The sequence below is a fragment of the Ammodytes marinus genome, assembly GCF_949987685.1.
Source record: "Ammodytes marinus genome assembly, chromosome: 9".
NCBI classification, from domain to species: Eukaryota; Metazoa; Chordata; class Actinopteri; order Uranoscopiformes; family Ammodytidae; genus Ammodytes; species Ammodytes marinus.
Window position 1 is genome coordinate 9,820,196 of NC_137213.1, and position 19,282 is coordinate 9,839,477.

General features: G+C 41.7%; 1 protein-coding gene across 1 annotated transcript in view; it reads right to left on the reverse strand.

The window, feature by feature from the left end:
- The window catches only part of LOC307255070 (uncharacterized protein), a gene marked incomplete at its 5' end in the record, with an annotated part of 73,495 nt that extends 55,314 nt beyond the window's left edge, over positions 1–18,181 (reverse strand). Inside the window, 4 exons of the mRNA XM_080033674.1 lie at positions 542–787; positions 1,580–1,657; positions 2,153–2,227; positions 18,001–18,181. Of these exons, the coding sequence (XP_079889800.1) occupies positions 542–787; positions 1,580–1,657; positions 2,153–2,227; positions 18,001–18,181 (580 nt within the window). The remainder of the gene's footprint in view (positions 1–541; positions 788–1,579; positions 1,658–2,152; positions 2,228–18,000) is intronic.
- Positions 18,182–19,282: the final 1,101 nt, after the last annotated feature.

A 19,282-nucleotide genomic window follows, 5' to 3' on the forward strand; every position in this document is an offset into this window, starting at 1 on the left:
GAGAACTATGGGCGGCCCTGTGTTCATTATCTAAAAGGGTGACTGCATAAGTTCCATCTGTCTAATCCAGTTCATCAGTCGATACAGAGAATGGCAAAGTGCACAGGGCGTGAGGCCGCGAGGCCAACAGTGACATAAAAGCAGAGCTGGGCCTGTTCCAGCTGCAGTGAAAATATGTAGCAAAGGCTGCCCTCTGCTGTTCCTCTTTGCCTGTCACCACCCGCCCCTGCTGCCCTGCTACAGAAACCCTACGCATCTTTAGGCTGAAGAGATGAGCATGCCATTTTTGGTTTGATTACATTATGTTTTAGATATGGCCAGGACCTTAGATACAACCTTCCTTATTGTGTAACAAATCCAACCAACCCTCCCTAACACATACATAGAAATGCCGGCTGAGTAAACAGTATGAAGTCATTCAGCTAAGATTTCATTTCAACAAGATTTTAAAACCAAACTTCTTCCTCCTCCTCTCTCCACATTCTCCTGCCCCTACCCCACCCCTGCATACAGCATCCCATGCAGCCCACCCCTCTGATACCTGTGGAGTGATCCATAGACAGGGGTCCCGGGCCCCCAGAAGAAGAGAACAGATCACTTTTAAACGGGCTGCTGCCTCCACCGGTGTTACTGGGGTTTTTGTTTTGTTCCACACCAAACAGGCCTGAACCTTTCTGGGTGTCCATAGTCAGACCCATCCCCGTCTGGCCCAGACCGGAGCTCATACTGCTCTGGAACGGAGGCAGGCCAGACCCCATGGTCCCTCCCATCCCAGACTGAGAGAAGCCTGATGGAGAGAAACAACATAGAGATACATCACCAACACAAAACTGCTGATATGGAAATTTGACATACATTTTTTACATATATATGTTTACTGCTTGCTGCTAGTTGTAGTAATAGTGGTGAGACTGGCCTCCTTTAGGTTTAAAGACACAGCAGGTAAAGTAATGTGTCTAAAATGTGTTATACTTCAACAACAATGTTACATTATTAATGTAAAAGGTGCTCTACGTAGAATTTTCAGAATTTACGATTAGCATCCAATTGCGACGTTATTCACTGTGCTTGTCTACTTTTTAAATTATCTTTTTGTCGTGGGGTAGAAAACACGCTGCCACAATGTCACGAGAGTTTATAACATTTTCAGTATTTTGAAATAAGACTACTGGCTGGACACCAGTCAGGTATAACAGTATACTGTTTGAAATGGCAGTGATGCACAAGTTAAGACCACAGAATCCCTCAATCTGGATATTATTTGTATGGTGTCAGCTTGTCTGGAAAATCCTTCTGTTTTCATAGACTATACCTGACAGTGACACCAGACAGAGTATTTGCCAGAAGTGTTACATTAGTGCAATAGCTCATGTTAGATAAAAGTTCATCATATTCAAAACCAGCACCAAACCATAGTTACTGTACATTTTGAGCCAAACTTGAATTTTAAGTTAAATTGAGTACATTGTTTTGCTCAATTAGTAACTATAGATACGGACAGAGAGGAGGGAGCTACCCCTTCCAGAGCTACAAACGACAGGACACAGGAAGTGAAAAAAACTAAAGAAATGAAAAGGACCTAGAAATGAGTCAGGCACGCTGCTGTCCTTGGACTTGTTCACGCTCCACTGATCTGTCCTTCCACCCATCATGGGACCTGGGAGAGGAAGAGACAGACAGAGAGACGGACAAAGAGAGAGAGAGAGAGAGACACAGACAGACAGAGACAGACAGACAGACAGAGAGACGGACAGAGAGAGAGAAAGAGAGAAAGAGTCACCAAGGTAGGAACAATGAGAGGATCAGAGGGGACAGTGGGGACAGAGACAAGCCAGAGGAAGAGTCAAAATGAGTTGGAGGAGGGACACAAATACTTGATGCAGTATATCAGTGATCTGATACCCCAATGTAAGCCTCACAACCGTGATATTTCAATATAAATGACTTTGCTAGGTCCTTGTGATCATTTTAAGGTCGAACATGTGAAGATACATCAACAACAGCTGTGCCCTAAATTGTACAAAGCAGTGAGTCTTATTTTGGGATTGACCTACAGGGAGCACTACAACCCCCCCCCTGTGCAATCATCTTCTGTTTTTAAAAAGAGACAAACAGTGTGATATAGAAGTAGCCCTCTTCCCCCCCCCCTCACCAGACAGGTAGTCAGAGCTGAAGGCAGACTGTCCTGGCGGGTCTTGGCGTGCCCCTGATGACATCATCCCCGGACCTATCGGAGACAAAGAGCATCGTCAGCATCATGGCCAATCAGAACAAGGCAAACGGAGACATCATTGTCCTTTCATAGCAAGCACCACATCTATTAAATTAGATTCTTGTTAGTATGTTTAAAGCTTCAGATCACTGTTTAAAGGGTTGTCGACTGTACAAATAGGAGATCCCTTTTTTGTAAGTGTTGTATGTAGTGCTTTTCAATGCCACAATGACATACTGCATATGCTACACTTCCAGTTACGATGGCTATGAAATAAATTGAAACGATTGAAACCTGTATGTGACTTACTACATCTTTCTGACAAACACATGCAGCATCCTGCAGGCTTTCTTTATCAAACTGTCCACAGAGTAAGACAGACTGAAAACTGCTCCTGAATCAGTCCGTCACTCTGCTCTGTCATACTATGTCACAGTCAACCAAAACCTGCCTCTCCAGACTCTGTGTGTGTGTGTGTGTGTGTGTGTGTGTGTGTGTGTGTGTGTGTGTGTGTGTGTGTGTGTGTGTGTGTGTGTGTGTGTGTGTGTGTGTGTGTGTGTGTGTGTGGTGTAAGCAGTCACAAAACGCCACTGAAAAAGGGACCATCACCATGGTTACACAAGGAGGACGTCAGCATCCGTGGTTGCCTAGGCAACGCTTGCCTAGGCAACGCTTGCTCGCGGGCGGACGTGTCTTAAAGGATCGATGCATGAGCGCCACCCCCTGAGGCACTCACACACACGCACACAATTGATAAACACTATACATTAAGGTGTTTGAGTAAATGCACCTACTCACAAGCATTTACCTCAACCAGCTGTAAATGTGTACTGATAAGTACGAGATATTTCCTGTTGAAATACTCATAAATAAATAATATCTTTATCTGTTTTGGTGAAGCACCCTTGGACCAAGTACAATGCGATCATTGTTTCATTTCCTTGCATCAGCTGCTGCTACATACAGTAGCAAGCATTATAAAGTCTATCTCTGTCCATGGTCCTGAACTTAGACTGAATTTTTTTCACATAGGCACATCATGTATTACTTGCTCCTATTGGGTCACCTGGTAGCTCATTGTATACCTGAAAATATGTCAGTCACTGTTGTAAAAAGATTCAGTGGTGCACACTCAAGCTGAAAACCTGTTTTTCTATCTAATGTATTCTGGGGAAATTAGGACACATATTTTGGGCGCTGGACCAATATCAGTGTAATGGTGGATATCGTCAATAATTTACAAGTGTGCATCAACTGTGAGTTAAGGCACACTCGATCGAGCGAGAGTGTGTTTTCGTGAGAGCAAGTTTTTTTCCTAATGCTTGCGATCCATTTTTGGGTCTGTTAGAGGAAGAAAAGCACATAAGTACAGCAGTCAGCAGCACACACAATAACTGCAGAGTCATTCCAGACAGAACACAACAATGATTATTTTCTCTCTATGTCTTGTTTTCTTCCTTGTAAATCACTCTTCCCCTCATCATTGTCACTCTTTCACAAATGCCAATTGGGATTGCTTGTTTTTGCTTTCTCTACTTTTGCATGCAAGACGGTAATGCTAATATCAAAGAAGCTTAAAGGGACACTTTTTAAAGGAACAATACAAACAAAGCTGAAGTGATAGCATGGTATAAGGTAGGGCTAAACAATCTGTAAAAGCTAACTTGTTTTGTTTAACGCATTAAGGCAACTGAAGCTAGCAAAGGAATACAGTGACACTTTGCTTCAAAGCATTCCCTGTTGCAAAGGGAAAACCATAATGGATAATGCTAAATGCTAAAACAGTAGCACAAGAAGATAACACTCAAGCAAACGGACACAGTAAAGTCAGTCATTCAGCAAAGTCTATGTAAAGTTTGTTAACATTAGCTTACACTATCTACTAGAAGCTCCTGGTCGTTTCAGAAAAAAAAAGCTTTATGAGTTTAATTTTTCATTTGTATGCAAAAGAATTAGCTAGAATAGCTATCCTAAGATTAGCTATAGCAGCTTAAGCGCAGAGCTGCCAACTGTATCATTATTACTACAATTGGGCAATTTGATTGTCACAACTCTTTTTCAAATCTATTGACAAGCAATAGTGCAGTAAGTATGGACACTAATGTAGTGTGGTGAATATGAGCAAACTATGTAATTTATTTTAAATGAGTTGAGACTTGCTGAGTCTCAACTACCTGAGTCTCAAGTAGAAATTAGTTTGATTATGCTGTTGTTGGAATATTTTCGTACAAAAAAGAATGATGGCCTTGAGATTAATATTGCATAATATATTAAGAATTGACTTCCCGGTCACACTATTGGTCCACAAATTGGAAGCAGATGTATGGTAAATGCAGTCTTACATTTCAGGGACACTACAACTGTCAACAAAACCGTATAGCGCTAATGTTTTATAGAAGCTACATGTACATGCAAACATACAGTACATACATAGGGGCACAAAGTGTCTCTGTAAATGCATGAATGAATAAGCCAGATGCTTAGCATGTTCAAAGTTAACTTTTTGGGCATCCCCTTTAAGAAACACACACACACGCACCACCGACATGCACACACCATACACATACAGTGCGTGCAAGAACAGTCAGTCCCAGACAGTCCTCTGAGGACAACAGCCACAATCAAGCCTTAAGGTCCAACACCTCGCTTTTTTTCAAAGCTGATTTTTATGGCAGTTCTGCATCACTGGTCTGGAAGCTGAAACCCACTGCCAAGAGGAACGAGTCAAAATATAGAAGTGGGGAACCACCAAAAGAATAATTTCATTACCAAGGTTGAAGAAATACAGTTTGACAGGCTCACCGACACAGACTTGTTTTTACTTACACCTCATTTCTGGTGTTTGGTTAGATGAAAAATTGACCTTCTGTTTTAGATTATCTTGTTAAATCATCTTTGATTAGTATAGAAGGGAAGGAAAATTGATGAAAAAAAACAAAATGAGCCTTTAAATGTAAGTGGTGTGTGCTTTTCAAGGGGTGATAAGGACAGAGTAGTGCATTCGAAAAAAGGTTGGCTTAACAGATTAAAGACATTTCTGTCAGTGTGCCATTAATTGTACTGTTGAAGTACACATACACATGTTTTGGAATTGATGCCATATTCTAGTTAGGTCATAGCACCACATTGGACAATAGCAGGAATGCTGAGAGGAACATTTTTCTTGTAGCCTCAGAGATGAGTGTGTAAATGTCTAAACCACCCGATGGAGAGTGGATTGGTGTTGTGTATTTTGTTATGTTTGAATATGGGCCTCTGAGTTGTTAACAACTGGTTGATGGTTATGTTTTCTTTGAGCTTTGTTTAAATGTAATTGCTCAAGTAAGTTAAGTTAGGAGTTTTTCCCCCAAGGTTTTCACAATTGTTAGCAGCCTGTGTGACCTTTTCTCATCCTGCCACTCGCAAATGCTGCATTGCCCGTCGCTGAAAAGAATCATACTATAAACTAGATATGGATATGTGTAGGCTACTTCTGCTCCATCAATTTTATTTTGTATTGTATTTTTTTTTCTAATTATGTCTCTCCCAAGTGCTGTCACTTTATGGAAATGAAATACTTTTATTTTTTTTAGTGAACCTTTCACGGGACGGTGCCATTGCCTCCAGTTCGTACTCATATGTTTCGTCTCAGTGATCAGAGTGCAGGGCTGTGGGCTGCTGTTTTTGGGGCTTGTTCAAGTGCACTTTGGGATGATGGACCACATACAGTGGGATTATTAAAACTCAATCCAGTAACACTTCAGCTCACAGCAAGAGGTCAGCTTCCAGATGATGGCAGGCAGCCTGGGGGGGCATCCTGCTGCCTCTTATGGGTCACTGATAGTTGGACCACAAGGTCAATATGAAATACTGTAGTTCATATCAGTATTCTATGTGCAGGTTTGACAGTATATATGGTGTAATAAGTTAGTCCTATGTTGGTCCTCATCTGCTGAAAATGACACAATTGCATCATTTGATAAATCATGTTTGAAAATATCGATACCTAAAATAAGCTGTTATTGGCATGAGGAGACCAATCCACATTTGGTCAGCCAATTTGATTTTGTGACTTTGAAGTTAAAGAAGCCGGTTCATATTAAAATATCTAACCTTGAACCAAAATGACTATTTACTTACTGCTCAAAGGGGCTTCTCATTTTCCAACAGTACAATAATGTGGTTATAGATCATTTTGTATTGTTTTGTATGTTTGTAAGGGAATGCTGGAAAAATTAAAAATAAACTCTTATTTTTTCACATGTTCTCCCTCTGTTTCCACCTAAATTTGTATAATTTTTTTAAATAAAAGCATGAATATTGTGAAAGCGTATCTGTCTCCATCATATACTGTACTCCTGCTGCTATCAGGTTAACCTTGGCCTGTCCCTGTCCCCACTTCCATGCAGCTAAATTTAGCATGGGCATGTTGCTATCGCTAAGGTGTCTCTCTTTCTCTCTCTCTCTCTCTCTCTCTCTCTCTCTCTCTCTCTCTCTCTCTCTCTCCTAGCCAAGGGCAGGGGAGGTTAGTGTCAAACTACAGCAGCCCATCCTCAGTCACAGCTGTCACTACCTATGGAGAGAGAGAGACATGCACTTAAAAGAGTGAGGGAAGGAGGGGAGGGATTTAAAAAAATAAAGGGAGGGATGGGGAAGATGGAAAAGAGGCAGAACAAGACTGAGGCACGAAAGATGGACAGACAGAGAAAAGGGCGGTTAACGAAAGCACTGAGTGAGTATTGGGTATTAAAAGATTAAGCAAAACATTTTCTTTAATTAAAAGGACCAACTTTATGAGAAACAAACATTCTATAAAAAAATACAACCATAGTGGGAGCCTCAATCAACTGTGGTATTATTGGTCCAAAAGAATAAAAATGACAGTGCTACTACTCGGACATTGTACCCATCATATTTTAAAGGGTAAGGCTAACTGTATATCCTATATTTTTCTATTATCTCCTATCACAAGACCAAAACAAACAATGCGTGAGTCTGACTTCCCTTCCCTGACTGTATGGCTCACAACCCATGGCTCTACTGTTTCTGCTGACAATGTTAATATCTAAAAATAGAGCTCGCCGCTCACAAATAAATAATGTCATTTAAAAAAGCCTGAGTAATTTCCTCAAATAGCTGGTGGCTATATAATTTAGAAAACATTAATAAAACAGAGGGAAAAAGTAATAACATGTAGTGCCCTAGTGAGTATTTTGGGCAGAACAGTGTGTGTTCGTAGAGGAACCCACTGTATATGATGTGTTTTTATAAAGTTTACAATAAGGAGAAAGAGGGTTAGGAATTTTGGACATAGGACCTTTTTGGACATTTCCAAGTTAGCCAGTGTGTTATTTATCATTGGAGACATTTTCAACAAATTGCATTCAGTTCTTGTAGTTGCAGAGCTCGCTGGTGCTTAGCCAACGCAAGTCAACGGTTGTGGCTAGCCTGCTAATAAAAACAGTCTTACCCACTCCACAGTACACCTGAGGCAAATCAATTATAACGCCAGACTATTGATGTAAATGTCTGTGTTGATAGAATAATGCTAGAAATAAAACTAACATACTGGCTAACTCTGAAATGAGGTCCTATGTCCAAAATTCCGAACTACCCCTTTAAAGTCCTACCTCTCAAAAGCCCAGTGCACGGCTCCATCGATGAAACAGGTCTGACATTAATAGATGCTTCCGACTTTGGTTTTTCAATCCAATTTTCTTTCAGTTTTTACAAGCTTTGCTTCAAATTGCAAGATACGTAACTGAGCAGCTATACATAGAGAAGAATAGGACGCCATTTTTCAATCCGGTGTCCTTCTCTTATTAGGTCCATGGTCTTAAAACATCACCGCCCGACAATAACGCGTTGATAACACTTTGACAGTCAAAATATTTCGGATTGGCATAAAACAGAAAGGGGGCTAAGTGCTGACGAAGGGAGATGGAAAAGAGACAGAGGAGTAATATATTATTGTTTAAATGATGGAAGAGAGTGAGCATCCTTTATCAGAAATAAAATTAACGACGCAAAACGTTAACACTAATAACCAAATAGAGCACGTACAACAGAGTTGTGTGGCAACAGAGCATGAATAAATGAGGGATGGACAACGACACGGAAACAGAAAGAGAGTGAACAGAGAAAAGAAAACAGAAAGACATTCAGGTTTATTATTCCCACCAACCATTAACGGCACACTCCAAACGCTGTGTGTTAATGCTGCAATCCCATGGCCAATGAAAACGCAAAGATGCAAATCCTGTTACTGTGACTGGCAGAGTGTGGAGATGCTGGGACCTCTGGGGGTTCTCCCTCTCCAAACAAAAGCCTCTATTCATGGTTATCTTTAATTACTACAATCTGGTGCTTTCACCTAACCACATGGAAAATCACATTACTGTCAAAGAGAAATGTATAGCCTCTCATGTCAAACCAAAATAATTATCCCCTTAGAAGGTTATACAGGCGACGAAACGCAAACAGTCAGTTGATTACATGCGTTATTAAACACAGGTTTAACTTATCTGCAACCGCAACTGAAGACAAAGCTTTTACTGACTGCAGTTTAATGACTTCCTGCAAGGACCTAACTGTACTAGCCTCGCCACAAGTATGTTTGCCCCCTAAAGTCTAGTTGGTTTGACCAGTGTGAGTGCTCCATTCCATATTCAAGCAGGGTACACTTCCTTGGCCTTGCCGTTGTTGAGGAAAGGTGAGGTCCGACACAGTAGGGATGCTAATGTACGAGCACAAGCCGGCACAAGCACAAGACTATTTATATGAGACTGTTACCCGCGACCCAATATATATATATACACGCACACGCACACGCACACGCACACACACACAGTATTATTATATGAGTATAGCCCAGACCTGGCTAGCAGGGGAGTAGGGAGGGGGGGACAATCACACTCAAGCATGGCACGGATCAACCAGCCCATGTGTGAGTGCACCCTTAGATCATTTGGCTTAAGTGCTGGCTTGGTTGAAGCCATGTCTGTCTATCTGAGCTATGAGGTTTTTAGCTCAGTCAGACTTTGCTGTTGTGATGACGCAATGTTCCCAGATCTCAGCAAATCAGCACACATAAGACACAGGTGGAATTGTACAGAATATATTTTTTTCAATTCCTTAATCTCAATCCCTGACATTATAATTGATATTATAAAGGTTAAAGCTAAAATCATTTAGGCTTAAACTCAACACAGCTCTTAGCCCCTGTATGTTAGTCTGTCTGTCTCATTCATTTAGGATATACAGTATACCTTCATTTAAACAAGCAAGGCCATTGAAAGCGCGCTCTGTTTTGACAAAGATGCCCTTACGTTACATGTAAAAACAGACAAAAGCAAACTAAAGTGTACAAAAAACATGTACATTTGAAGCATGCACAGGATGTCAGATGTCTTGTCTGTCTGTGATGTACTCCAGAAGTTCTGTAAAAGCTGCACTTACATCATATTCACTGCAAGATATCTGCTGAACTCAGAACACACATCACAATTATTAGCAGTGACAGCCAAGGTGTGTGTGTGTGAGTGAATGATGACGTCCCCAGATGCACATGCTGCATGTGTGTGAAGTTACTGGTATTGATGCTACTGCTGCAGTCTCTGCTACTGCAGAGTGTTTTAATGGTCTCACACACACACAAACACGCACACACTCTTGTAAATGCATCTCTCTCTCTCTCTCTCTCTCTCTCTCTCTCTCTCTCTCTCTCTCTCTCTCTCTCTCTCTCTCTCTCTCTCTCTCTCTCTCTCTCTCTCTCTCTCTCTCTCTCTCTCTCTCTCTCTCTCTCTCTCTCTCTCTCCCTCTCTCCCTCTCTCCCTCTCTCCCTCTCCCTACCTACCCCCTCCTACTACACATACGTACAGTGAAAGTACACACACTGCAGAGATGTGTTATCATGCCTCAGCAAACAGCTCCTTCCCTGCTTGGTAGAAACCCTAGCAGACTGCAGTAGAACTTTATACGTATACAGCTACTACAGCACACAGAAAACTCAATTTCACACTGGCTTCATTCCTTTTTGTCTGGCATTTGTGCACCATGAATACAATATTCATTTCTTTGCCCTCTCAAATGACAGCTTTTTGCACTTTGGTGACTGTTAAAAGTATCAAAAAACAGCGTGATGTCCAACAAAAATCTCAATTTTAAGAAGTTATTTCATTCTATTGTTAACAAACAAATTCAAAGATACGGAAAAAACTGCCGTTGCAGCAAGTTTAAACAGTTTCTAAAATTAATTTTAAATTGTAAATCAATAACAGTACACTTTTTGTGTCATGTGTCTCGCATCCAGATCAAATCAACTTTATTTATCTTTTGCCACACTTGTGTCTCAGTTACCCTGGTTCCATTCACCTTTGCTTTTTCCAGGGATTCGCAGATCCTCCCGTCTTATCTCCAAATTCTACTGAACTAGCTTAAACTCCCAATGAAGGAGAAGCTGCTTGATGTTTTCCCAAATCAAACGTGAACTAAAGGTTTTTATCTTCACTGTCAGTGAGGGGCTTTTGGCTAGCCGTTCAGTTCACATAGCAGGACTCAGGTTTAGCACAGCCCTTCATCAAAGCTGAACCCTGAAATGACTACACAGCTTCCACATTAGTCACACTGAAATAAAGGGAATAGCAAAACATATTCTACTCTACTATATAGAAGGCGCAAGAGTCAATAGACAGGCGAGAGAGAGGGGGGTGAGTATAAGACAACAAAAACAAGAGGAAGAGACTAAAGAAAATTAAATAAAAGTCTGGGACCGATGTAAGAGAAAAGCCGAGAGAGAGACAGAGGGGGTTACCCCGGAATTCCACTGGCTGCGCGTGCGGTGTCCAACGGTTTTGCTCCGTGCGCCCACGTCCGTCAATACCCACCGGCTCCGTTTTCAAAGCAGGCACGGCCAGCTCCGCTGAACAGCTGGAGTCGCGAGAACGAGGAGTTCCCGCGGTAATAAAAGTGACGGGCGATCGCTCTTGATAATATGATTCTCCTATATGGTATTTACACAACAACGAACGCAGGGAAGGTTATTGTTCCCATCCGAACGAGTAAAAGAACAGTGGACATGCTTGTATGTGTCTCTGTTTTGAGAATGTCACCTGCAGTGAACACCGAGTGTCTTATTTTGAAAATTAACCGGAGGTTTTATTGTTTTGTCGGCGCCTGTGTTCCTGTCTATCTCGAAGTGTTCTGTGCTAAATTGATGCGGTGAGCTCAGGCATCCGGCAGAAATAGAAGCAGTGCGTATTTCACCAGAGAGCTGGAGCAGCAGCGGAGCAGAGAGACGGTGCAGCGGACGTGGTGGAAACTCACCCACTGACTGCTCTTAATTGTATTACTGTTTCTGCCGTGCTGGAGCGGAGAAGGACCGGAGACGCAGCCGGTGGAATTCGGCCTTCAGAGTCCCTTGTCTCAGGCTATAGATCTCATTGACTGCTAGTGATTCTGACATGTATCCCGACCATCCAACTAGATATGCCAATATGTCAGTCTGGTAAACCATAATGACAGAAATAGTTCATGTTAATTCAGAATATTTTATATACAACACACACATGTATTAAGCACCTAAGTTTGACAGTAGGCTGTGAATAACACATGTTCTGGTTCACCAAGTTTAAATCTGAGAGGGATTATATGGGACATAAACAAACAGTGTTACATAAGGCTGTTGCATTTGAATAAGTAGCATTGTGTAATGAAATGAACTATCCAATATCCGTGGCTCCCTTTTTCTTATCTTTTGTTGTCTAAGCTGGATGTTGCCGAGAATTAATTCTGCAGGAAAGATAAAACCGCTGGTTTGATATCTATAATAGAAACATGTGAGGCTAGCAGCACGTAAATATAAGACTGCCGCTTTAGGTCTCATGGAGCTTTAAAATAAATGGTAATAAAAACAGATTTAAGTATGGTAGAAAATACTTCAAATGTATTAACTAAAAAATACTCTTCGTATGATTTAGGCCCACCCTTAATTTGTCTGGAAACACAACTAAATTAATCCTGAGCAGGCTCCATTCACTAAATACGGTGAGATGATGATCAAGGCTCTGAAAAACTGGCAAGACCTTTGAGCTTAAGTCTTCTTTTATACTCAATAAAGAAATTCTAAAAATGTCTTATTGTGTAATTAACTTTTTCATTTAGATAAAATGTAAACCTGTCTCATGCAAGTTTTGCAAGCAATTAATAAAGCAGCCACATAAGAAACAGAAAGTGGACCCAGAATTGATCTCTGAGGGGTTCCACGTTGATCCCTGTGTTACCATCACATAACATCTGTGTTGTAATGTATAGACTGAGGATGTGTGATTTCTGATATGAACACAGCAGAGAAAGCCCTGGTGTAAAACCTCTGCTGTCAGCACATAGTCAATATTTTATATAAACACGCATATGGCTCATACAGATTGTAGCCTATAGGCCTATATAGTCACCAGAGTTTTTAATAGTCACACACACAGCCGGAGGAAGGGTTCCTGATTTTGGTGATCATTAGAATAGCAGCTATGCATGGGCATGTGTCAAAGAGTATGTGAGACGATGTGACAGGCTGATGGTTTATCATAAAGTATTAGAGAAAACAAACATCAGTTCTGTCTTAGCATCATAAATATCAAACCATAAACATACTCTAATATATCTCTGATGTCCTATGTGGCGTATCTGTTGTTTCCATCTATCTATGCTATTTGCAGTTTGGCATCACGGTCACTTGAGTTGATATTATAGGCCTTGTGAAAAAAACTGATCTCTAATTGTCATATTAATGTGGCATACAGTCATCTCTTTATTTCAGTTGATTATTGCAGTGACACATGACATTATGCACAGTGTATCAAATCAATTGATTGATTTGTAATATGTAGTGCATGCTAACAGTATACTGTATCATTGTAGCTTCCATAACTAAATACTGCTACGGGTCACATATATTAGTTTATGAAGTTTATGAATGCAAGTGATTTCTAAGGGGAAAATAAGACGCAAACTCTGACTGATGCGTGTCAAAAATAGCTAGACAGCTACACGTTCAACTCATTGGACAAGACTGTGCCACTGGCAGGGTGCTAAGTGTGTGTGTGTGTGTGTGTGTGTGTGTGTGTGTGTGTGTGTGTGTGTGTGTGTGTGTGTTGATGATGATGATGGTAGCGACGCTAATACAGCACTGTCTCCAGGCTAACACAGTGTAACAATTATAGGAAGAAAGAAAGAGAGAGACAGACGGGTGAGACACAGACAGAATGAAAGTGAAAGCGTAGGGGAATAAAATGTCGATAAGGAAAAAGAATACAGATAGATTGAGTGGTGAACACGCCTAAAAGACAAAGAAGAGGAACTAAAGAGAACAAGCCTGAGATAAAGCCAATGAAAGACAACCCTACAGCTAATTTAAGTCTAGACAGGGTCGGCCAAAGTGCCAAAGCAATTTCACGTTATCTTCCAAGCTCGAAAACACACACCGGACAGACACACACACACACACACACACACACACACACACACACACCTTGCCTACGTCACCGTGCGCGCAGGCCCGGATTAAGAAGAAAGATTACACTAGGCATACCGCATTTTTTCGGGCCCCCTCCAAACGGATACTTCACGATTTGGTGAAAAACTACGTACATTTGAACTGCCACAAGAGTATTATGCTCATTCATTTGTTTAAGAGTTGCGCGTTTGTAAACGGGAGTAAAGAGAAACGCAACCGAGTGTGCCAGTTCACGTCTGTTCGTGAGCTCACTGCAGGAGCATTTCTGTAAGGTGCGTGCAGAGTCCAGTGTGGGAGCAATTTTTCCAACTGGATGAAAAACAGTGCAGTGCAATGCTTTATTCAGCATAAAGTTAAAACGCTCGTACAAGCCTGATCTAACACAAAAGTCTTGCGTGAGCGAAGCAGCGATTCACCTGGTGAAACCTGGCGTGGAACTCTGTGGTGGGTAACGGCGAAATTCACAGTGAGACATCGCCGGTCTGAGACGCCGCACAGAAAAAAAATGTTATCGTGGCCAAATGATTGACTATTGTTAAATGTCATTCACACACCCAGTTCATCCCTAGTGCCTCCAATGTCCAGCTTAGTGAAAATAGTAGCCAGCCGAGATCCTGACTCTCCTAGGAAGGTCCGGGGGTATGCCCCCCCGGGAGATTTTTTTTACCTTTTTAAAGTAAAATGCATGAATTTGGTGCACTTTGAGATGGAAATTAAGAGGCTAAATCTGAGGAATTGTGTGAACAAATAATTTGGAGATACTGGCTCGAATGAAGTAGAAATAAAAGCTATCGAAGAAAGACATGGATTTTCCATAAAAATATTAATATAGAAAAAATATAATATAGAAATAAAATAAAAAATATAATTCAGTGTCCTCTGGGATGGTGCTTTTTTTTCTTTTACGGGACATATTTCTCTTTAATATTATGAATGCATTTAAATAATAATAAGTAATATTTACAAAGTACTTTTTTTTAACCCTATATTTCTCTTTCTGTGATGTCACGAGAAAGAGAAATATAGGGTTAAAAAAACACTCTTTCTGCCTTTTCTCAGGCTAGGATGAACCGATTTTAATTTTTTTTGCACATTTATACTACATAGGATCTCAGAATTCAATACACCTTCATATTCAAACCGGTGAAGTAGGCCTTTAAGGTGCGAACACACTAGGCACTTTACACGCGTACAGACGCGTATGAAATCCGCCCCTTTTCCATAGGGAACCATTGGTTTACGCGCGTACATGGCGCGTAAATGCGTCACTCGCGCTAAAGCAACATTTTCACTCGCGCTAAAGCAACATGTTTACGCGCGTATATATTACGTGCGTATATATTACGCGCGTATAGCTACGCGAGGAGTTCAAAAAATTGAACTTTTGTTGCTCCTACGCGAGACGATTAGCCGCGTTGGCCAATCAGCGTTGAGCTTGACCCGTGACGTCACATACATTGGCAGGGTCGGAGAACAGTGTACTGTACACAGAGGCTGATGATGAGAGACACCGAGGAGAAAAATGTATTGCGGGCGGCCGGTGCTGTATGAAGCCGCTCGGGGTTAGAACACGTGGGGAAAGTAAACCAGGAGAATGGACTTCCTGGTTAATTCAATGTGCGGCTGTGCTTTAGCCGATAAACAAAGTTAGCGCCGTATAGCATTAGTTAACTCACCCTGTTGTGTGCGGGCGGCTAGCGCCTCATATTATGAACCCAAACATGACGACTGTCCGCGGGACTTTCACGACAAGTAGAGCGAAGCACCGGTGTTGATCTACGCCAGCCACGGTCCCTCGTCACAGCCAGGTAGGGTAATTTTGGCTACTTGCCTTTATGTTGTGCCGCCGTGCACCGATGCTGCTGTAACTGTGTTTGTTATGTAGCTGCCGTGAATATGCAATGCTGTTTTAATGCTAGGCTATTTGTGCTGTTCAGTTTGTCTTTTGGCACAGTTGTTGGCCGTGTTGTTGTTGTTTTTGTGCGGACATGCACGCTGTTGTGTCGGGTCTGATCAGCCATGGTTGATAAGGGAAATACAATATCGGAAGGGAGACTAGGCACGTTACGCGCGTATAACCATATTTGACACAAAATGATCAAGCAACATTTTAGCTGCGTTACACACGTAAATCTTACGCGTGTAAAATGCCTAGTGTGTTCGCACCTTTAAGCTATTGTTTTTTTTTTTTTAAATGTAGCCTTGACGTAATAGTGGACAGTCTCATATTTGTGCAGCACGCTGTTTATTATTAATATAACGGCCCGTCATCAGACCATACGTACCGGATGGTTTTGTACACATCGATCGCTCCATCAAATCCAAGTCAGAACTTTTTGTAAGGGCAGAGATCGTTTTTTTAAGTGTCTTTATAAAGTTTCTTGTTAAACCTTAGTGTAAGCTACTGTTTCCTTATCACCGGGCCGCGGTGTGTTGTTTTGGGTGCGTCTCCACCGCCATGCGTAAATGCAGTTATGACAGCTGACGGGAGGAAAAAGAAAAAAAATCATCTGACGAACGTGAGTAAACACGAAAACCTTTTTGCTGTGCTTTCTGAGCCGACCTAATTAGCCCTCTCCCTCTTTTATTAGCCCGCACCTAGGCTTACACACACGTTAATTCTCACACATTATAGCTACAAGTCCAAGTGGTGGGCAATTCTGGTGCCGACTAGTAAGGCAGCGGACGTTAACGGACAATGCATCCTTAATAAATTCACGTCAGGAACGCCGCCTGTGCGCTTGCTTGTGCGTGTGTCATCTCATTAGCATCTGTACTTTGGCCACGGCACACCTCTCCCAGGTGTGCCGTTGCCAAGGGGCTGTTCCGTGCTGGAATACGGATGGCGTGGTCACACTAGCCAAACGTTCTAGACTTTAGTATGCTAATGAGCTTTGGCACGGGGCCGCGGCCCTAGTGTGAGTGGCCCCTAACAGACACAAACGCATTTTTAGGCTAAATGTAGCCTTAACTCAAGCTACAAAGTTAGCCAGCTGTAGCTACATATGAATTGGTCAAACAACAAAATGAAACCTGTTTTAATGACTCTTTGGACAGAGATAGATTTGTAACAAAATAAAAAATAAAAACAGAGAAAAAAACACCTCTCTATATCACAAAATCTGAAAAGAAAGTGTTTTTTAACTGATGTGTTTCAAGTCATTTTCAGAAGTAGCTAGCTGTTAGCTCCATGTTTAGCTCACAGAGTAAATGACTGATGACCATTGGATGGAACAGTTGTCAGAATCTTCAAGTTGAACTTTAAGGGACATTCAGTCGTCACTTTTAAACAACCATTAATTAATGTGTAGTCCCTGCAGTTTGCCATATCATGAACAGGAACACAGTGATGTAACGGGGACTTTCCTCAATGGTACCGGCTGCACACAGAGGAGCTAGGGCCACTATTCCCTCAATAGAATAGGAACTACAGCAGTCCCTTGTTAGCACAACTGAGCCCCCCACCCCCTTCCCTTCCCTTGAAGTTAAATCTAACCCCCTTCAGTCCATGTCTCTGTCTACAGGGCTTTTGTGTCTGCTCTATTTAATTCCCCATACTTCGCTCTCCTCAAACTCTCCAGTTTGCTCTTATCTATATTATTTCTCTATGAATCTCCCAGCTCTACTCCTCCTTCTGTCTGCCATCCATCCATTGTTCTGTTCATTCGTGTGAGGTCAGCATGTTTTTTTTACACAGAGCGCATCCTCTCGCTCTGCAATATCATTGTAGAAAAGGATTCAAAATGTATGTATCTCTCTTTAAATTTTAATTTCAAGAGGCAAATCAAATGATAAAATATAGCAAACGGATTATGGCTACGTGAAACACCACCCACGTTTTTTGCTTAGCCTGTGGAGACTTATTGAGTGAACTGCGTGGGCAGTTTTAGCTACTAGCTTACAGCACTCAAACAGGAAAAATGTTGTTTATGTGTGATCAAATATCTATCTATCTATCTATCTATCTATCTATCTATCTATTCTTAACATTGACTGACTAGAAGGCGGTATTTTGCATAACACACTCACAAGTGTAAGCTGAGAGTACTTTTGTGGCTTTAACATGCAGGTGCACAGCAGTAGAATTGCCACTTTACCTCCTAGATTGTCCTACATTTAAGACCCAGTTATGTAAAAAATACCTAAAAGGCTGATGTTCTTCTAAATGCCCAGCAGCCAATTTCATCTGTTAGCTCCTCCAGAAGAGGGAACGTTCCCACCGGGGATCAACATCACATTAGGGGAAGAGCACCTCCCCCCCCCCTCACATCTGTGCACATTTAGCTTGCGGCTAACTCACCGCTCTTGTTGTCCTTCCCATCCAGTAAGGGCCGGTAGTCGCTCTTTGACACGGTCTCTCCCACCTTGTCGTCGTATTTCTCTTTCTCCAGCGAGGACATGAAGTCCCTCTTGATCAGGGCCTCAGCGGGGGCCCCACTACCTCCACCCCCACCCAGAGCATCTCGCAAGCTCAGGTCCATAGTCCTGGTACTGGAGAGAGAGAGGGAGAGAAAAAGGAGAGAAAAATAACACATTACTTCTATTTTTTTTAGCTATTTTTTTATATCGCTATATTTCTCCTTCACTCACTTCCGCTTCACAAGTCTGAAGGACGTATTTATTTATTCAACCTTTATTTATACTCAACAAGCTGGTAAAGAGAAACATTTTAGACAGATGTGTAGAGTGGCTGGAAATAAAATGTAATTGGTGAAAGTACAATACGGCCTAATTAAAACAGTTACAGTTAGAGTTTGGTAATTGTCTGTGTATTGCCTGTGTTCCATAAATAAAACCGACCACTTCACACCTTTCACAGGCCGTGTCCGTTCAGGTGAGTGAGGTGTGATGACAGAGGAGATTAAGAACGTGGCTAGTTTGCACTCCTCATGGTGTTAACGCTCAGCGTCCAATCATGTCGAGCGCTTGAAGTTGAAAATGTTTAACTTTTCGGGCGATGTCACGCTGCGTGGGCCAATCAGCGTTGAGATTGACCCGGAGATTGTGTGCCTTTATTTTGTGCTTCTGCGCACGCAATGCTGTTAAATGAGTTTTAACATGTTGCTGAATGGCTGTTTATTTGTGTGTATTTTTAAGCTGTGTGCGTCTTCATGCAATGCTGTTTTAATGCTATTTGTGCCGGGACTGCCTTACACAATGCACTGATGCAAATGTGTTTTGGACGTTCGGTCACGTTTACGAGCTACATCTTTCTTTTGGCACAGCTTGGCCATGTTGTTGATCTTGTTGTACCATCAGGCACACAGTGTCTGATCTCAGCCATGGTTGATTAGTGGAAATAAAATTGCGGGATGAAATCTAAGTGCGATAGACGCGATGGACAATATGATCAAGCATAGTGTCATTAGCGTTACGCACGACAAGCATAGTGTGCAGTGTGTACGTACGGTACCTTCATATAGATACTATGATAATATAATATGTGCATCTTACACAAAACATTTGTGTTAATAAGTTTGTTTCTGCTGGAGAGAAAAATAAAGACAGAAGAAGAAATAAAGTTGTCTAAAAAGAGTTATTGATAGCTTAAAGGTTTTGTATACTGAAGGATACACTGTACG